The sequence below is a fragment of the Misgurnus anguillicaudatus genome, chromosome 2 (genome assembly GCF_027580225.2).
Source record: "Misgurnus anguillicaudatus chromosome 2, ASM2758022v2, whole genome shotgun sequence".
Taxonomy (NCBI): domain Eukaryota; kingdom Metazoa; phylum Chordata; class Actinopteri; order Cypriniformes; family Cobitidae; genus Misgurnus; species Misgurnus anguillicaudatus.
Window position 1 is genome coordinate 28,657,436 of NC_073338.2, and position 20,146 is coordinate 28,677,581.

Below are 20,146 nucleotides of genomic sequence, written 5' to 3' on the forward strand. Positions count from 1 at the left end.
GAAATTTGATCCTGTACTGCCTAATTTAAGTTTTTCCATAATATAAATGTCACTTTTCCATTTTGTTTTGCATCATTGTACATTTATTGATGGTTGTACTATTTAATTTCAATTACATGTATTTACAATGCTAAAAGATTCATTTCCGCCTGTTTATGTTGTCAGGGTGAGGCCACATAAAAATCTAGGCCTTATTCAAACGCATTCACTTTGAGAAGCGACCAGGGTGAATGTTATGGTCGGAACGGCGGCTTAAATTATTATTAAAAAAATAGCACAACAATAAAAAATATTTTGCAAATGCTGTACTAATGTCTGACAGCGCGCATCATATCGTTTCTATCAGAAAGGCGATATAAAAAGCATGTTTTCCTGTGACTTGAGGAAATATTTCCATAGTAACAGACGCGTCATATTTTTACACCCTATCTGCACTTCCAGCGACGCGAAAACTAAACCGCGACCATTATAATAAACAAATCTATCTGCAATAGAAATGTCGATTATAAAGCAGTGCAGAATTGGTTAATAGGAGTCTAGTTTGCCGCGTTGCTCGTGAGATGTGTCGATGGCGGGTACTGCATCCATGCGTACAGGTACGCAGCTGGTAATCAAATATAAATAAATGAGGTACATATTTATATAAGATAATCTTGTTGTTTGACAGCTAACGTTACTTGTTATCCGTAGTTTGGTTTATGACAGCTAAATGGCTTCATGGCGTTTGTTTTGCTTGGTGGGTTGTAGCTGACGCAAATCGTCCATCACAGCTGATGTCCTGTGGATGATGCTGACAGTTAGGGCAGCCATTTTCACTGTACACTAAACGGGCTCTGGTAAACAACATTTGGTTTATGCACTGTATTCTGTACAGACAACTATTGTTTAATGACACAATTTGGTTAGTCATTTTGTGGACACAGTGTATTAAACAATTGTGTAAGGCGTTGCTGTGACTATACAGGCACAATAAATTTGAAACATTTCTATATTTAAATAATTGGAAATTGAATGTGGATGAAAAACAATAAACTGCCAATGAATAAGATCATTTTAATTTAATTTATTAATAAATAAAAAAGTAGCCTTTACATTTAAATGAGCCCAACTTTTTTCGGTAACTGTTTTCCTTAGGTTTGGCACTTTTTTCCACTAATATGGTTTATTTCAAATCCAAGTCTTATTTCAAAAGTTGAAAACCAGGACACCTGACATGATTTTATTATTTGTAGCATTTTCTGCTATTAAAAAATATACATCTTTACATGTCATTCTTTTTGTATATAATATAATATGTGAAATATATGTTTGTAGTATGTGGTCTATTTAGAAGCAATACATCAAATGAGAGTATCAGGTCATGTGACACAGCAATATCCTTGTATGACAACGGTGGTGTTAGTGAAAGTGACGCAATAACCAGTGTAAGGTAACCCAAACTTGTAATGTGACCTCTGCATTTAACCCATCTGGTGTGCCAGGGAGCAAAAGGGGACAATTGCCCTGATCAAGGGCACTTCAGTCACAACCTGCCAGCCATGAGCCAGAACCGGCAACTCTCGTGTTACAAGCCATACTCTCTAACCATGCTTCCAAACATTAAAGGCGCAATATGTCATTTTTGCCACTAGAGCTTGTTAAACAACAACAACAACGGCATAGCTTAATGATGCTTTAAAAATGTGTGAAACAATCAGAGATATAGTTTTCACTAGGGATGCCACAATTCTTAATATAATATTGAACCGTTTTGTTCGACCCACACGGTCCAATACGCGTAAATGTAAATTGCGTTTTTCAGTTTATCCATCCAAATCTGTCCATTTTATATTCCTTGAACTTTGGTTACTGTGTGTGCGCCCGCATGATCTGTGCGCTGGGATATATAGCTTAAACGCCTTACAGCGAGTTGATCTCCATCAGTCACTATGCGCTAGCTGCTTTAACACTGCTTGCAATGCTGGTGTCAGATTTCATTCGCGCACACACACAACATGGTGAGCAGAGAAGTCCTACAACAAAAAGAGGTTTGTGGTGTGGATTAATTATTTGTACGAGTAGATTACATACAACATCAATGTAAAGATGGGTCAATGCGAATTATGCAAACTGGGCTTTGTTTTTGCCACAAACGCACGTTATTTGCCTCAAACACGTCTTCTGCGCAAGAAAAAGTTTAAATCAAGAAGGCAATTCATATGATGCTAAGGAAAATCTCACCAGTAATCTTGACGCTTTTTTTGGTTTCTTCACAGCATAGAATGATGTTGGACTTAATAGTAGTGCAGTAAGGTATAGCCTTGATTTACAATGTAAAGTTTAATTAACTAAGTATAGGTATATAAAATGGCCAATTTTTGTTGACGTGTTTATTTTCAAAATGTAAGAATTCACGTGTTCCCCAGTTTGACTATAACTTTTATATATCTTTATTTAATTATATCTTATATTTTTTTATCAATACACTAGAAATGTGTAAGATTATTTTTGCATTTACATAAAATAAAGAGAATTGCATTAAAATATTTTTTTTTTGCTTCATAACATCTCACTGTTCCTGTTACCTAGACATAGAATGATTTAAAAAGAAGCCATCAGAACCGAACCGAAAACCGTGAACAAGAACCGAAAATTGTATTAAACCGTGGACTAACTGTATTGTTGCATCCCTAGTTTTCACCTTTAGTGTTGATAGCAATCGATCTGACAGGACTCACAAATCATGTTGATGGATTATGTAAAGAAATAAAGTTAAGCCCACAGTGTGTCTTGATAGAAGCCACAACAAATTCGCATGCTAGACGTTACTTCTCCCACGTATGGGACTGCGCAGATTGATCAGCATATGAGATGAGTATGGGAGAGTGGGGAACAACCTAAAGCTTTTTGACTTTGGCTCCATCATTCAAAAAATATTTAAGTTAGATGAATAATTTTTTACACAATCAACACACACATCTCTGCTACAAATGAACACTTAAATTTTGTTTGTGAGACCCACCGTTATCATTACACCAAAAGTGACAGGAGTGCAAACGTTACAACTTACCCCATAGGTGGGGTTAATTGTAACAAACAGAGGGTTTGTTGTAACACCTGCTAGAACATTTTGTTTACCCACAAAAAATTCAATAAAATTCTTTCTATATACTAAAGGTGGATATTGTTTATATATTTGCCTATGATAAATAGATATCCACACATTCACCCATTCATAATCCTTCATCAAACCATCCCTGTATAATGCATCGATGCACATAAATTTTTTTTTAAGGGCTTCACAGTTAAGACAAAAAATTATAATTGTCAGTTATTTCCCCTGATATTGTATTAACAGTTATCATTTTGATTAATAGTATTTACATTGTTTTTATTTTATTATCATTGATACCTGAGGCTTAATTGTAACACTGTGTTACAACTAACCCCGCTGTGTAAAAATGTTACTAGAAGTTGTTTCAAAATGGTGTTATGTTTTAGGTAACAAGACAGTGATTAAAATAATATAAGGTTGGATTTGGTTACTTACACACCCAACTCAGAAATTGAAAAAAAAAACATAAGTTGAAGAAATTAACTTATGCCTCCCAAAGACTCTTTGTTTAATATCTTAACCAAAACACATCAATCATCATCTTCTGACATTAAGAGAAAAAGACCAAAAGCATAGACTGCTCATATAAATATGTAAAGTAGCCGTATTACAATGAACCCCGCGTTAGTTTGTGCCCCGCTAACCCTACACTGCAAAAAATTATGTGTTAATTTTCTACACATTGTGTGTGTCATGCCATTGAAGGCGTTATTTCATGTTAAAAATTTAAAATAAATGAAAGGGACAACACAAGTTGTGTTAAAAATAGTGATGGGAGTAACAGGTTACAAAGTAATTCCGTTACAGTAATTCCACTACTTTTAGCGGTAATGAGAATGTAACAAAGTATTTTTTTTAATTCTGTGTAACGGTCCTTCGACATTAAATCAGAAATGTCTTGTCTGCAAGTGGTTATTTATCACAAAATAGAGTAATGCGTGTAACCAACTTATTTAAATTTCAGTAATTGTAACTGCGTTACTTGATTAAAAAAAAATACTTCGTTACATGCTCATTACCGCTAAAAGTAGTGGAATTACAGTAACGGAATTACTTTGTAAACCGTTACTCCCATCACTGTTTTTAACAAAACTTGTGTTGGCCCTTTCATTTATTTTAACATGAAATAACACGTTAAATGGCATGACACACACAATGTGTAAAAAATTAACACATAATTTTTTGCAGTGTACTACATTTGAATCGTTCTCTTTGAAACACACCTATGCCTTCTGTGGTTTTGGTGTACTGATTTTAAAACTTTCCAAACTGAAAATTTTAATGCAAACTTGCCCATGCTTTTTGTCTGGGTGCTCTAAACCAAAAGGAGTTTACTATATTTAAAATTGCCTTTTTAAAGTTGCTTCCCTGTTTTCATTTTGCAAGATTGTCCCCAATTTTATGATGTCTTATAAAATCATATATTCTATCATAAATTCTGTGTAAGTAAACCTCAGAAAAACGACTATTAACAAACAGCACTACATTATAAATGAATATGTTTTGTTTAATTCAAATTTTAAGTTTTAGAATGTTTTATGTCATAAATCTGTGCACCATACACAAGCAAGTGGGGCCGAACACCAAAAAAGTTTAAGAAACACTGATACAATTACTGTACAAGGACTTTCTTTTCTTGGAGTAAAGGTAAAGTAAAATGTTGTCATGTTCATGGTCATCAATCTTTTGCCTGTTTCAAGTTCACATATTCAGCGAACAGTAATCAAGTAAATGTGATCAAAGTTTTGTTGAGTCATCCTTTGGATTTCAGCGAGCTCCATTACCTAAATTAAAACACATTATCAGTGGTGCACTTATAGGGATTTTCCTTAATTATCTCTTCAAGTCATTTGCCAAGAAGCTAAATCTATCATCATCTTATTTGAAAAAGAATATTGGTTGTAGAAGTGCTATATAGCTTCCAGACCATGGATCATTTAATAACGTACATGTAATTAAATATTTAACATAAAACAATATTTTCTTAATGTTTTTTTTCTGCAGGTGTCCTCTGATTCCTGGCTGGGCTTCGTCCAATCAAATCCTGTTTAATAGCAGAGCACCAACACTCAAACATAATGGCATGTGCTTCGGTGAAAGTAGCCGTGAGGGTCCGCCCTTTCAATTCCAGAGAGATTGGAAAAGAGAGCAAGTGTATCATCCAGATGTCAGGCAACACCACCAGTGAGTGCTTGAATAAAATATCCCTTTAGATTGTTGTCACTGATCATTTGAACTCATGAATGATATTGTTTTGAGTAATAGCTGCTTGGTGGTGTGCAACTAGCGTCCTATAGTAAATATTGATGACTGTAATCAAATATTTATTCTCATAGTCTCTCATCAGGACCTCCACTAATGATCATAATTTAGTGCATCACTTAGCTTATGGGTTTTTTCAATGTCACGGTTTTGTTCAGCTTTAATTGGTTAATGGTGCAATACGTTGGCTCTCGTCGAAAGCAAATTTTGGTAGTTATACATGCAGGGTTAAATCAGGATAAGGGTACTGTGGCATTTCCAGCCCACATTTCTGGATCAGCTCCAATAATTAAAAACTGCCCCGCTGTTCTCGTTGCACTGTGAGTGGGAAAACAGTGTCAGCTGATGCAGAGAGTGAGGTCACACACACACTGCACTGCATTGTGCCGGTGAGAGGATGCAGGGTCGTTCACGACCTCATTCCCGAACCCAAGAGACGCATGATAGACCTGTGGGAGATGCCTATGTCATACAGAATCTTAAAAATGTAAACATTACAGAAATGTGAATATAATATTTTTTTGTTGTTAAAGACATCACAGGTTCTGTATTAACTGAAATGTAAACTTATATATACAGTATGCGAAGCTGTGCAAACCCCAAGGTATAGATTATTTCAAGCATGTTTTCTTTGTTTTCTAGCAATTGTAAACCCTAAGCAGCCTAAAGAAAACAAGAGCTTCAACTTTGACTATTCTTATTGGTCACACACAACTGTAAGTTTATATTTATAACTCTTATGCTATACAAAATCATTTTTGTTACCGTATAATGATCTTGTTTAACAGTAAGTATTTGTCTCTCTTTGTTCGACAGCCAGAAGATGTTAACTATGCATGTCAGAGGCAGGTGTACAAAGACATCGGGGAGGAAATGCTTCTGCATGCTTTCGAGGGGTATAACGTCTGTATCTTCGCCTATGGGCAAACAGGAGCAGGAAAGTCTTACACCATGATGGGCAAGCAAGAGCAAGACCAAGAGGGCATCATTCCATTGGTAGTGCACTGTGATACTGTTTATAACATTGATACGAATGCTGCTAGTTGAGATGCTGTGGAAGCGTACATATTCCTAACGCTCAATCTATTTTTGACAGCTGTGTGAGGACCTGTTTACCAAGATCAGTGACAATAATGACAATAGCATGGGATACTCAGTTGAGGTAAGAGGATTGCATGATTACTGCATTTATATATTGCACTGCTTTTACTGTGGAGTCTGTAGAGTAAGACTTTTGGTTTTATCAGGTCAGTTATATGGAGATCTACTGTGAGCGAGTACGAGATCTGCTGAACCCAAAGAATAAAGGGAACCTGCGTGTCCGAGAACATCCTCTGATGGGGCCGTATGTGGAGGACCTATCTAAACTAGCTGTAACCTCCTACACTGACATCCAGGACTTGATGGACTCCGGCAACAAAGCCAGGTGAATAGACATCAAAACAAAGGGGTTAGAAAAGGGACAATCTTATAACTGGGCTACAGGTGTCTCTGTTACTGTGCACATGTCTGACACATTGCACCCTTGGCACCACAATATCTCTGCATTATGTCTCTCATGCTGCAGTAATTGTTTCTTATTTACTATTTAATCTATGGTAAACATAGCATGTAATGACATGACTGAATTTGTAACATAAGTTTGAATGGTGCCATGAATGGTGTGTTTTACTCATCATGCTGTCTATCCTCAGGACCGTGGCGGCCACCAACATGAACGAGACAAGCAGCCGTTCTCATGCAGTTTTTAACATCATCTTCACACAGAAACGGCATGACAGCGATTCAGAAAACACCTCTGAAAAGGTAATAATAATAATAACTTTAATTTATATAGCGCCTTTCAAAAACCCAAGGACGCTTAACAAAACATGGGGAGGGGAAAGGGGGGGGGGCTACAGGCCAAAGGCCTCAGTGAAGGGATGTGTTTTAGCTGCTCTTTGAAGGTTGTTGGAGAGGAGGCAGAGCGAATGGCATGAGGAAGCTTGTTCCAGAGTGATGGAGCACCCACACAGAAAGCTCTATCTCCAAACGTCCTTAGCCTGGACTTAGGGACAGCAAGCAGATCCTTGTCAGAGGACCGCAGGGATCGTGCTTGATTGTATGGTTGTAATAGATCAATGAGGTACTGAGGTGCAAGTCCATGGAGAGATTTGTATGTCAGAAGAAGGATTTTTAAATGATCCGGGACTTAACTGGCAACCAGTGAAGCTTCTTCAGCATTGGAGTAATATGAAATCCCAAGTTTTTTGTGTGTAAGGTAATACTTTACCATAAGGTTGTATTTGAAGAGTTTGGTTCCAAAACACGCAAAATTATATTTTACACAAAATCCGATATCCGCCATGTTATTCTGTCATTTTTCCCCCTTTTTTCCCAAAACGCGATAAACGCCCGTCCTTCTCTGCAGAAAGGAATAAATCCGCTCAACAAATCACAGCGCACCATTCCACGCATTGTAAACAACAATGGTGGCGCCTTTAATACACACGGATTCCGAGTTTTCCTCATCTACTTTGTATTTCATGGTCAACAAACAAACAAAAACAAAATAATACTTTGATGGCATTGATAAACCTGTGGTGGTTTTCTGTGGCGGGGAAGAAACGTAAGCCACTCGGGCGAAGGTAAATTGCTGGCTATTGCTTGTTCTCACATGACAGCATCAAGGTTCTGTCATGCTAACACATTGACCCCAGTGGATCTTAATAAAAAAGTCAAAGAAAATTTTAATTAATTAATTTAAAAAATTAGTATACCAGAAGTCAACTAAATGAATATAACATGGCAAAGATGAGTGCTTTATATATATATATGCATTCATCTTTGCCGTGTTATATTCATATAACATATAACCTAAAGATGCTATGTGAAAGTTTGTAACAGAAAATAGTGTTTTTCATCTTGTCACTTTCTTGGTATAGAAAACAAATTTTTACCGAAATTAGTCAAAATGGATTTATTGCGTTTTGGAACCAAACTCTTCATTTGTTAACATAAGTAAATGCATTAGCCAACATGAAGTAACCATAAGCAGTACTGTTTTTTACCATTTATTAATGTTTGTTAATGCCAATACAGTTATTGATGTTAGTTCATGGTTGCATTAACTTACGGTATGTTAACAGCTGGTTTTAATGATAAGACCTCCATGATGGTTACCATTGTTCTGCGTTAGAAAATGTTGTACCCTAAACTGGACTCTATGTAAGAACATCTCTGATGGACGCTGGCAGCTTGACAAAGTCTTACTCTGCTGATATATGCATTAGAGTGCATTACTGTTTTGAGGCACAAATTTCCTTTTTGGAAACAGGTCAGCAAAATCAGCCTCGTTGACTTGGCAGGAAGCGAGAGGGCCGATTCTACTGGAGCAAAAGGGACTAGACTGAAGGTGTGTCACCTTTTTGGGCATATCAAAATAGTTTTGTGACATTTGGTATTGTCATGAATGCATCATAAAAATGTGCTTCTGCGTTTCCTTTTCTAGGAAGGAGCCAATATTAACAAATCCTTAACAACACTGGGCAAAGTGATCTCTGCTTTAGCTGAGATGGTGAGAATACTGAGATATTTCCCAGCATAATGACTATACCTCATACAAACATTAAACATTAAAAACGTATATGTTGTTTTGTAGGACTCTGCACCAAATAAGGTAGGAATTCTTTCAAACTTTCTTCAACAGTCTAGAATTAAGACTACATATATTACGACTGACACTTTTGTTCTCTATCCATGCAGAACAAGAAGAAGAAGAAGGTTGAGAGCTTTATTCCATACAGAGATTCAGTTCTGACATGGCTGCTGAGAGAAAATCTCGGTATGAAGCTTTGTGCACCTTGTAAAAGATTAATATTTTCATCTGCAGTCAAAATATATTTAAAGTCCAAAAACATTCAGTTCCTTAAGGTCAAATGATGTTTATTTTATCAGGAGGTAACTCACGCACTGCCATGGTAGCAGCTCTAAGCCCTGCTGATATCAACTATGATGAAACCCTCAGCACTCTCAGGTAAAAACCATACGATGGCATGAGTTCAAGCTGGTTGCTGGTTTTGTAAGCTGGTTTTAAGAGCACTTGTAAGCTGGGAAACTAGCTGAGTACCAGTGTGACCAGGCTTTGAGACCACCTTAAACATCTAAGATCAGCAAGCCACCTTTTTGAGGATTAACAGGAATGTTGTAATGCTACTTTGGTTTGGTTTTAAAATGCACCATCATTGTACACAGATATGCTGATCGTGCCAAGCAGATCCGATGCAATGCGGTCATCAACGAAGATCCAAACAACCGCCTGGTACGTGAACTGAAAGAAGAGGTCGCTCGTCTGAAGGATCTGCTTTATGCTCAGGGTCTTGGAGACATCATTGAGAGTAAGTCACTACCATTTGTGATACACCTCAATTTGAAGAGCTACGACCTTTTCGTTCTTCCTATGATTACAGATGTCTCCAGATTTACACTCATATTCAGTCATTATCAGGATAGTTTATTCTATGAGTGCCGCAAACATTCTGCTCCTGGGTCAGACACAGATCTGGAAATGTGTCTTAAGAATTTGTCTTTTCTCTCTGTTTCTCTCAGCCTATCGAGCACCAGATCCTGGGATAGCTGCTCTCAAATGTGTGTATTTTGCCACTTTAGACGCTTCGCAGCTTACAAAAGCAAAAGCAAGAATCTCTGGACCACCAGAGTGTTAATTTATCTAATCAGTTTCAATTAAATTAATCAGGCAATATAGTTAGTCCAAACATTGATGCTCTGATGGTCCAGAGGTGCATTAAAAGTTGAGCATGTGGTCATTTGTATCTGGCTTGGCCATTCATGCTGTCTGTGCGGCCACAGATCAGAACTACATTGAGTGCTCAGTTCATCTCCATGCTCATTACCTTAAGCATGGTTTAGATACTCCAATGAATTTGAGGCATGCAGGAAGGTTTAATTGAAAAGTGATTGTTTGGAATCATGATTTACCAGAGAGATGAAAATGCTTCGAAAAGACACCCTCAAATTTACGCTCTTTGCCCTGCAGCTTTACAACATGTTTAAGCTCTTTCATTTTTGACACTTTCTGTTCTTCTTCCTATATTCCCATCTTCTTTGTTTCCATGTTTACCCCTTTTCTCTCACCACAACTTTCTCCTTTTACTCTCCAACCTGTTATATCACATTCCTGGCCAGACTTGTTTAATAACAAGGCTAGTATCTGTAGCATCCAGGGTGTCAATCAAAAGGGTGATTTCTCCACAGTGACCAATGCCATGACAGGAATGAGTCCCTCCCCCTCTCTCACTGCGATGTCCAGCCGAGCTGCCTCCATCAGCAGCCTGCACGACCGGATCATGTTCAGCCCGGGAAGTGAGGAAGCCATTGAGAGGCTGAAGGTGAGGAAGAAGATTAGAAGATGGTTTGCTAAATTAATAAGGGCTATTGCTGAAGGTTTTAACGTTGACATCTTTCAAATTAGGAAACTGAGAAGATAATTGCAGAACTCAATGAAACTTGGGAAGAGAAGCTTCGCCGAACGGAGGCTATTAGGATGGAAAGGTTGGAGACCTCTGGGAGATCTTTATTTTCCTGAAATGTTTTACGTTTTATACTTTTACGCATGGTTTACCCTCTTTTCCTGCCATTAGGGAAGCACTTTTGGCTGAAATGGGTGTGGCGATGAGGGAAGATGGAGGAACAGTTGGAGTCTTTTCTCCAAAGAAGGTTAAAAGACTTTTTAGTACTGTATGTGCTAAAAGTAAGCCAAACTGGTCAAATGCTTCAGCCAACTATTTGTCATTTGAATGTTTCAGACGCCTCACCTGGTCAATCTCAATGAAGATCCACTGATGTCTGAGTGCTTATTATACTACATTAAAGATGGAATCACCAAGTAAGAATGTTGTTTATTTAAATATGTTTGTGAAATCCATGAGATTAGGAGCGTCAAAGTTTGATTTCAATCCTTAATTTCATTGATTATAATCTTTAAAATGGCATTACTCAGTCAATAAATATATTAAGGTTATTTATTCACACAATATTCATTACATTGTGTTGATGATGATTTTTTGTAGAAAACAGTAACAGGGTTCCCACGGGTCCTTGAAATCCTTGAAAGTTTGTGAATCTGGGGGAAAAAATTCAAGGCCCTTTGAAATTTTTGAAAATATACATACATAGATACAGGGCATTGAAAGTGCTTGAATCTATTTTATGCAAGAAGTCTTCTGGAAAAAAATCCATATTATTCCCACACGTGTGTGTTTGACACCTGAAAACATCTCGGGTTACGTATGTAACAGTTGTTCCCTGAGAAGGGAACGAGACGCTGCATCTCCCTTGTCTTACTTCCGGCGTCCCTGTAACGCCGTCTTTGGTAATATTTCAGATAGCGATATACTTCTTGGCTCCCGTGTCACCCTGTCTTTAAAGCCCCACCATTGAATTTGAAATAAACATTCAGACACACTTACCCTAAAGTGTCATTGCAGTGACGCAGCGTGAGTTCCCTCGAAAGGGAACTGTAAGAATGTATCTTAAAAGGTAACATGATGTAACCTTGCTCTCATTTGAAATGTGTGTCGCCACATTTAGTCCTTAAATTTGAGGGTATTGAACCTGGAAAGTCCTTGAAAGGTCTTTGAATTTGAAGTTAACTAAGGTGTGGCAACCCTGCAGTAAACAAAAAAGCCTTTCACAGGCAGGGTCACATAATGTATATTTTTAATTTAAAAGTGTCATTTTTAAATTTTAGCTAATATGGGATTTTAACAGACTAACTTTATTTAAAACCAGACATCATTTATTAGGCTAATATGGCTCTTAATGTGAGCTTACATGATTTTAAACATTAAGTACTGTTCAATTCTTTGTGTATAAATTTATGTTTTAATAAGAATAATAACTGAGAACACCTTCAAACAGGGCTTCAAATGTATTATTATAATTTTTTGAATTGAACCTCTAGGGCTAGTTCACGCTGTATTTCTGTCACTTTATTCTAATGTATTCTTCTCTGTAGGGTCGGCCGTGAAGATGCCAGCAGTCGGCAGGACATCGTCCTGAGCGGTCACTTCATTAATGATGAGCACTGTGTGTTCACAAGCAGCACAAATGCCTCTGGAGAGGGAACAGTGGTCCTGGAGCCCTGTGAAGGGGCGGAGACTTACGTAAACGGAAAGAGAGTAACAGAGCCCACTGTTCTCAGATCAGGTCTGAGCAAAACCAAGTGATGAAGTAACAGCAATTTTGGCCCCGTTTACATTTTTTTGACCCTGTCTGTCATCTGTCTCAGGTAACCGTATCATTATGGGCAAGAGCCACGTTTTCCGGTTTAATGATCCAGAGCAAGCACGGCAAGAGAGGGAGCGAACCCCATGTGCAGAAACACCTGTGGAGCCGGTAGACTGGGCCTTCGCCCAGAGAGAACTACTGGAGAAACAAGGCATTGATATGAAGCAAGAGATGGAGCAGAGGTTGCACTTCTGTTCAAAACACCTTTCACTATACTACAGGTGGTTGGCTGGTCTCTTGGCAAGGCTCAGAGTCTAGCTGACTAAGCAGGTTGGCCAGGCTGACAGGCTGTTTAAATCACCTTTAAATAACTGCTAAAGCCAGACAACAAGTTGGCTTGCTGGTCTTAGCTTGTTTTTTTTTTAGCTCTGATTTATAGCAACTATCTACTTGTTACAGCCTACTTACCCTAATGCCTATGTCATTTCCAGGTTGCAGGAGCTTGAGGACCAGTACCGCAAGGAAAGAGAAGAAGTGAGCAATCTTCTGGAACAGCAGAGACTGGTAAGCCTCGCAACCTACCTTTTAAACCTACTTTTTAGTTGGAAGAAGCTGGAATCAAAACCAAATCATACTTTTGGTTTAACAGGACTATGAGAGTAAGCTGGAAGCTCTTCAAAGGCAGGTTGACTCCAGATATTACCCAGAAACCACAGAGGAAGAAGAGGAACTAGAAGAGGAAGGTGGGTCATAATGCACTATGAGACATATAGTCCAAGTATACACTGACCAATATATCAGTGGCGGCTCGTGACTGCTCATCCGAGGGGCGCAAATTCAAAATATGTGTTCAGATGTGTGTTGCTCGTGTTTACAAAATCTGTGTTTTTTGCGTCATGTGAACCATGTGCATCATGTGTTTTGTCAAAATAAGTGCCTGCTGCACACGCGTCAAAACCGTTTATTATAAAAGAGACGCTCACGTTCACAAAATACACGCAAGGGACTCCCTTAACAGTAAACTCTGATTACGCATGAGATTATGGGAGTATCTGGCCAAACGCGAACGTCTCTTTTATCATAAACCCTTTAGACGCATCTGCAGCAGGCACTTATTTTGACAAGACACATGCACATAGGATCACTCGATGCACAGAACACATATTTTGAAATTACGAACCACACACATGATGGGCTACATGCATGTTGTGATGGACTTCGCATCGAGCGCCCTCGAAAAAAGAAGTCACCGGCCGCCACTGCAAATGCATTATCAAGTAAGCACAGTATGTAATGTTATAATGTATATAAAACATATTATATGTGCCCCCGGACCAGAAAATCAGTCATAAGGGTGCATTTTTTGAAATTGAGATTTATACATCATCTGAGAGCTGAATAAATAAGCTTTCTATTGATGTATGGTTTGTTAGGACAATATTTTGCTGAGATACAACTATTTGAAAATCTGGAATCTGAAGGTGCAAAAAATGAAAATAGCTTAAAAAAAGTCCTAAGCAACACATTACTAATGACAAATAATTTTTTATATATTTAAAAGTTATACACAATATCTTTATGGAACATGATCTTTACTTAATATGCTAATTATTTTTTACATTTAAAAAAATCTATCATTTTGACCCATTTAATATATTATTGGCTTCTGCTACAGATATATTAATGCCACTTATGACTGGTTTTGTGGTTCACTGTCACATATATGATATTCTCAATCAAAGACAAAGTTTTCATAAAAAAATGTAGATGTTTCTGAGACATCTAAAAAGGGTTAACATTTTTTGTTCTGCAGTGCCGTGGACCAAACAAGAGACAGATCTGGCCCTCTGGGCTTTCCGTAAATGGCGATTTTACCAGTTCACCTCGCTCAGAGACCTGCTCTGGGGAAATGCAATTTTCCTAAAGGAGGCTAATGCCATTAGCGTGGAGCTGAAGAAAAAGGTACGTTATAATCATTTTATTTTAGGTCAGCTTTGTTGTCTAAATTACACTTTAATTTAAGCATTTTTTCTTGTTTTTCTCTGTAGGTTCAATTTCAGTTTGTGCTGTTAACTGACACACTGTACTCCCCGCTGCCCCCTGACCTCCTGCCCCCAAACATAGCCAAAGACAGGGAGAAAAGGCTGTTCCCTCGCACCATCGTGGCAGTAGAGGTTCAGGACCAGAAAAATGGTGCCACACATTACTGGACCCTAGAGAAACTCAGGTAAAGTGTTTACCTAGCTTAAAGGTGCAGTGTGTAAATTTTAGTGGCATCTAGTGGTGAGGTTGCGAATTGCAACCAATGGCTCAGTTAACTGCTCACCCATCGCTTTTAAAATGGATAGAGAAGCTACGATAGCCCCCACCAGACAAACATGTCATCTTCGGAGACAGCTTCGTAAAAAAAGTTTGTCCGTTAAGGGGTACTGTTGAAACATGGCGGCACAAAATGGCGGCTTCCATGTAAGGGGACCCTCGGTGTATGCAGATAAAAATGTCTCATTCTAAGGTAATAAAAACCTAAGAGTTCATTATGAAAGGTCTTTATACACCCCTGATTATATAGTTTTGTATATTATTTTGCATTTCTGTCAAGAGATCCTTCTAAGAATTACACACTGCACCTTTAACTTGGTCAGATCAGGAAGGCAAATTGTAGTTTGGTTTCCTATATCAACTTATTTCCTATCAAAACAGAAAGTTGAGGCAGGACATATTAAAGAGCTTTTGGTTGATGTCACTGCTGTGAAAACATGATTTGTATTTCGCTGTTGTTTCTCATTCAGTGGAGCATTTGATTGGATAAAACTGGATGCTCGTGTCCTGAAAGACTCCATAAAGCATACATTTTCCAAAAGTCTGTTGAACACTAGCTTGTATAGGATGTGTCGTTAAAACCGTATGCATGCTTTATATATTGTGAATTGTATAAAATTCTATATATGTAATGTATATATCTGCAGACAAAGACTGGATTTGATGAGAGAAATGTATGACCGAGCAGCCGAGGTGCCCAGTACTGCAGTTGAGGAATGTGACCACATGATGTCTGGTGGGGACCCCTTCTACGACCGCTTTCCGTGGTTCCGTCTGGTTGGCCGGTGAGTAACCATCAATCTCCAGCTTGTGTGATGTGCAACTTCCAGTGGATACTGGTTTTCCTACTGTACATATACATGTAGCTGGTACTTTTGATTTGCATTGTGCTCATACTGAGGGTTCTTTTACTTTCAAGCGGAAAACTGAGCTATGTGCAGCCATCGACCGACATTTCACTAAGCAGTTTTCCATTGATTTGTCATTATTCCCTATATGCACCATTGACCTGTGGTAATCAGACACTCAAAACACTAAAGCTAAGCCTGCCGGGCACGTTTTTTTTTACCGAAAACACCAGATCAGGGTCTATGCTGAGATACAACTGTGCCTTGTGTGTCTATGAGTGTATGCACTTGTGCAGGAGGTTTGTGCGCGTGGTGTCGTACTAACCCAGTTCCCGTGTCTCCGGCTGCACCAGCACTCCCATTCTCAACACGTGCATGAGCGAGCGCATGAGCGACCCCACCCTCTCCCCCACCCTCTCTGATCCCGACTCTGATATAACCGAGCTCGCCGATGAGCGGCATTATGGGAAGGTCGATGTGGAGGAGGAGGAGGAGGAGTTGGAGGACCTGGACGATGAGACCTTTATGGAGGACCTGGGTTCAGAGCTTGGGAGAGAGGAGGAGGAAGGTGTGAGGGAGCACTGCCCAGGTGCCAGCGATGGCCAGGACCCCTTTTACGACCGCTGGCCTCTGTTCAGTTTAGTGGGCAGGTTGGTGAGGTTTAAGGAGCATGCTGTCAGAGGAAACTAGCTCTTTCGCACTGAGACACAGACGGGGTCTTTCACTGGACCTTATCAGGGCATTAAATATTTGTTCATTTTAAGTAGAAGTTGTTAGTATTCCTTTAAGCATGAATTGTCTCAGATGTGATGTGTCTTAATTTGGTTCTGGATAAAATGTCATTATTAAAAGTAATGTTTTAGAAATGTTCTTATGGTTTGCGCCAAATACATAGAAAGGTATACATCAGGCTCATCCTTTTAATTGATACGGTGGCAGGAAGGAGTGGGTGAATCGCTAGGAGTGGACGGGTTTTCTGCGGTGATTTGCCGTGGAATGTGATTTGGTCCTCATCTGGGTCACAGCAATAGACAATGTGCATAAGCTGACAACACACAAATAATTGTAGTTTCTTGTGTCTTTTTTGAAAACATCCATTTAACATTCACGATGCTGGAGGAAAATGTAAGTGAACCCATAGACAAATGACTTTAATTAAAGCTAATTTGTGTCAGAAGCTGGCAAACTGGAGTACAATTAATAAAATGAGTTTAGAGCATCAGCTCTTATGAACCATGCCTCTCTAAAGAAATCTCATCAAGAGTTATTGCACTCTATAAGGCTGAAAAGGGATACAAAACAATCTCAAAATGTTTAGACCTCCATCAGTCTACAGTTAGAGAAGTTGTCTATAAATGGAGAAAGTTTAATACTGTAGCTACCCTTCCTAGAAGTGGGTGCACAGCCAAGATGACTCCTAAGGCACAACGCAGAATACTTAATGAAGTAAAGAAGACCCCACGATTAACAGCTAAAGGCTTGAAGACATTATTTGAACTGGCACACATCTCTGTTCATGAGTCTACCATACGCAAGTCTTTGAACAGGTATGGTGTCTATGGCAGAACACCACAGAGGAAGAGGCTGATCTCTCGAAAATCATTGTTGTGAGGCTAAAGTTTGCAAAAGAGCATCTTGGCAAACCCCAGTGCTACTGGGACAATATTTTATAGACTGATGAAACAAAAGTTTAATTGTTCAGGAAAAATAATATGGCGCAAAAAGGGCCCAGTTTACCAACATCAAAACATTATCCCAACAGTGAAGTATGGTGGAGGAAACATCATGATTTGGGCATGCTTTGCTGCCCCAGGGCCAGGACCACTTGTCATCATCGAGTTTAACAAAATATTCTACGGGATAATGTCAGGGTGGCTGTCCACCAGTTGAAGCTCAGTAGAAGTTGGTTGATGCAGCAGGACATTAATCTTAAGTATCCACCACAGACTGGCTTAAGAAAAACAAAATGTGCCATTTGGAGTGGCCTAGTCAAAGCCCAGACCTTAACGTGTGGAATGACCTCAATAGAGATTAAATGTGTCTGAGTTGAAGCCGTTTTGTAAAGGGGAATGGGTAAAAATCCTTCTGAACGCTTGCTTGAAGTAATTGCTGCCAAAGGAGGTTCAACAAGCTTTTAAATCCAAGGGTTCACTTACATTTTCCTCCAGCACTGTGAATGTTTAATGGGTGTTTTCAAAAAAGACACAAGAAACTACAATTCTTTGTGTGTTGTCAGCTTATGCACATTGTGTTTGTCTGTTGTTGTGACCTAGATGAGGATCGGATCACATTTTGTGGCAAATTACGGTAGAAAACCAGTTCATTCCTAGGGGTTCACATACTTTTTCTTGCCACCGTATAGCCTCATCTGCCATGTTTGCTATTTTTGCAAATAATAAAGCCCACATGGAAGAGTTTTGTCAGTCATATGCCATTTTTTACGTTTTCTCTCAGATTAAGTGCAGAAAATGCTACGAAAGTCTTTAGAATACATCTGGGCCTACATCTGAGGTTCTCAGAAACTGAATATGAGGAAATCAAGCAAAAATATTTACTACTGGTGACAGATTTTCAATTAATATTTCTCATGTGGGGCAACTTGCACACATTGTTGGCTTATTGCAGAGTATAATGCAAGAAAACGTACCATTGGACAAAGTGATATTTTTGATAATGGCCAACTTGGGTGGCTTAAAGACCCAGAGCAAGAATATGCCCGATATAAACAACTCTGTTGGAAATGCTGTAATTTAATGCTATCAGTTCTGCTCTGTTTTGAAGACAAATTAAAGCAATGACCATTTTTTTAAAAAACTCAGTGAACAAAATTTCATTGTATCTACAGTTGCTGTAAAGAATCAGCTGATTGTAGATTGTTAAAGCTAGAGAGCTCAAGATGAAAGAGCTGGTTTTCACTACAGCAGTCTCAAACAGGCATGCCAGAGCTTAAAATTTGTATCTCGGTTTAGGATTGGCTCACCCACTTTTACGTTCTTATGCATATGCAACATACAAGATTTGTGACGTGTGTTGACTTTGATTTCTCTTTTAAGTTGATGGGGTAAAATCCATGTATGCTAATGTCATTTAAGTATTTTGCTTTCCAGTTTGCATCTGGCCCAAAAAGGCCAAATTTGGAGTTTATTTTCTCACAAAATATTTTGTTTATCTGAGCATGCTCTATTTGCGCCTCACCAATCTTGTCGTAAGATCCTCCCCTCTGGCCACCCCTCCTGCCACTCTTGACCCCGCCTGTAAAGCTCAGTCTCGTCTGAGAATTAAGGAGGTGACAGAAAAGCACATTGGGATCAAGAGGGCAGATCCGAAATGATTGAATGATTTGAATAAAGAAAAGACATACAGTAGACCAGTCTGTCACCAAAATTGATTATATTTGGTGTATTGTACACACAAAATCCTTGATTCAGTTACTGAAACATCAGTATAATGTGCCAAAACCATCTATGTTTATAGGTTTGACAAACTAGTGAGTCTAATCTTTGTAATCAGTCAAACGTTCCTAAATTATAAATTAGGTTGTGGTGTAGTTCTGTTCTATATGCTTGCACCTTCAAACCCATCACCAACCCTCACAGAGAACAAGACTTGTATACTATCACCACTTCCTTTATCAGATTTGAAAGAGGGCCTTAATAGCATTTTAACAAATGACGGCAAACCTGCAGGGCACTTGTTTGGCTTTCGCTGGGGCAGCTTCTTGTTTAGTTGCTTTTTTGTGTCTGATGTTGTGTTGTCTGTCTAGTGGCAGTGTGGTGAGTTGACCTTCATCACTGGCATTTGTTCCTCATTTCAGCTCTTTTCTCCATTAATGTTAACCCGATTTTTCCTCTTTTTCTCAACATCTTACTTCCATGCTTCAAATCCCTCTCTTTTTTTCATTTCCTCTGTTTCCCACCATCTTCTCCTTCTTCTCCCATAGGGCATTTGTCTATCTGAGTAACCTGCTGTATCCTGTGCCACTGGTGCACCGTGTGGCCATTGTTAGCGAGAAGGGCGAGGTCAAGGGCTTCCTACGAGTGGCAGTTCAAGCTATCTCTGGTAAGATCATCTTTATGAATCCCTGTATGCCAAGTTTAAGATGTTAACAAAAAAATCAGAGGTCTTTTCAGTAACTGTAGAAAACAAAACCTGATAGCCCAGTATCAGTTGTAGATTACTCAAATATACTCTATATCAGTGTTTTTTTTTATTTTTTGGTCAGCCGAACACCCTTGTCCTAAATTTTTACTTGGAAGTAGGCTACCCCCTGAGATTTTAAAGGCGCTCTAAGCGAATCTGTGCGACGTCACTTTTTGTTGATGTTTGAACTGTTTTCAAACAAATGGAGCTTAGCTAACTCCTCCCCTCCCCCTCCCTTCCGTGCTTTCATGAACAC

The 20,146-nt window shown here is 38.8% G+C and overlaps 1 protein-coding gene across 12 annotated transcripts in view; it reads left to right on the forward strand.

The window, feature by feature from the left end:
* The window catches only part of kif1ab (kinesin family member 1Ab), a 34,974-nt gene that overhangs the window by 605 nt on the left and 14,223 nt on the right, over positions 1-20,146 (forward strand). For 4 of the 12 annotated variants that reach the window (XM_073876202.1, XM_073876203.1, XM_073876209.1 and 1 more), the window contains exons 2-25: positions 5,099-5,278; positions 5,999-6,072; positions 6,173-6,352; positions 6,453-6,518; positions 6,604-6,782; positions 7,051-7,162; positions 8,673-8,750; positions 8,847-8,912; positions 8,997-9,014; positions 9,101-9,179; positions 9,293-9,371; positions 9,590-9,732; positions 10,610-10,743; positions 10,827-10,906; positions 10,996-11,071; positions 11,161-11,240; positions 12,372-12,562; positions 12,645-12,825; positions 13,075-13,147; positions 13,233-13,326; positions 14,397-14,545; positions 14,632-14,810; positions 15,550-15,687; positions 19,691-19,809. In XM_073876202.1, the coding sequence (XP_073732303.1) occupies positions 5,173-5,278; positions 5,999-6,072; positions 6,173-6,352; positions 6,453-6,518; positions 6,604-6,782; positions 7,051-7,162; positions 8,673-8,750; positions 8,847-8,912; positions 8,997-9,014; positions 9,101-9,179; positions 9,293-9,371; positions 9,590-9,732; positions 10,610-10,743; positions 10,827-10,906; positions 10,996-11,071; positions 11,161-11,240; positions 12,372-12,562; positions 12,645-12,825; positions 13,075-13,147; positions 13,233-13,326; positions 14,397-14,545; positions 14,632-14,810; positions 15,550-15,687; positions 19,691-19,809 (2,674 nt within the window). In that variant the 5' untranslated portion in view covers positions 5,099-5,172. Of the gene's footprint in view, positions 1-5,098; positions 5,279-5,998; positions 6,073-6,172; positions 6,353-6,452; positions 6,519-6,603; positions 6,783-7,050; positions 7,163-8,672; positions 8,751-8,846; positions 8,913-8,996; positions 9,015-9,100; positions 9,180-9,292; positions 9,372-9,589; positions 9,733-9,943; positions 9,983-10,609; positions 10,744-10,826; positions 10,907-10,995; positions 11,072-11,160; positions 11,241-12,371; positions 12,563-12,644; positions 12,826-13,074; positions 13,148-13,232; positions 13,327-14,396; positions 14,546-14,631; positions 14,811-15,549; positions 15,688-16,103; positions 16,401-19,690; positions 19,810-20,146 lie in introns of all 12 variants that reach the window. The other 8 variants (XM_073876197.1, XM_073876205.1, XM_073876206.1 and 5 more) reach the window with 3 other exon arrangements.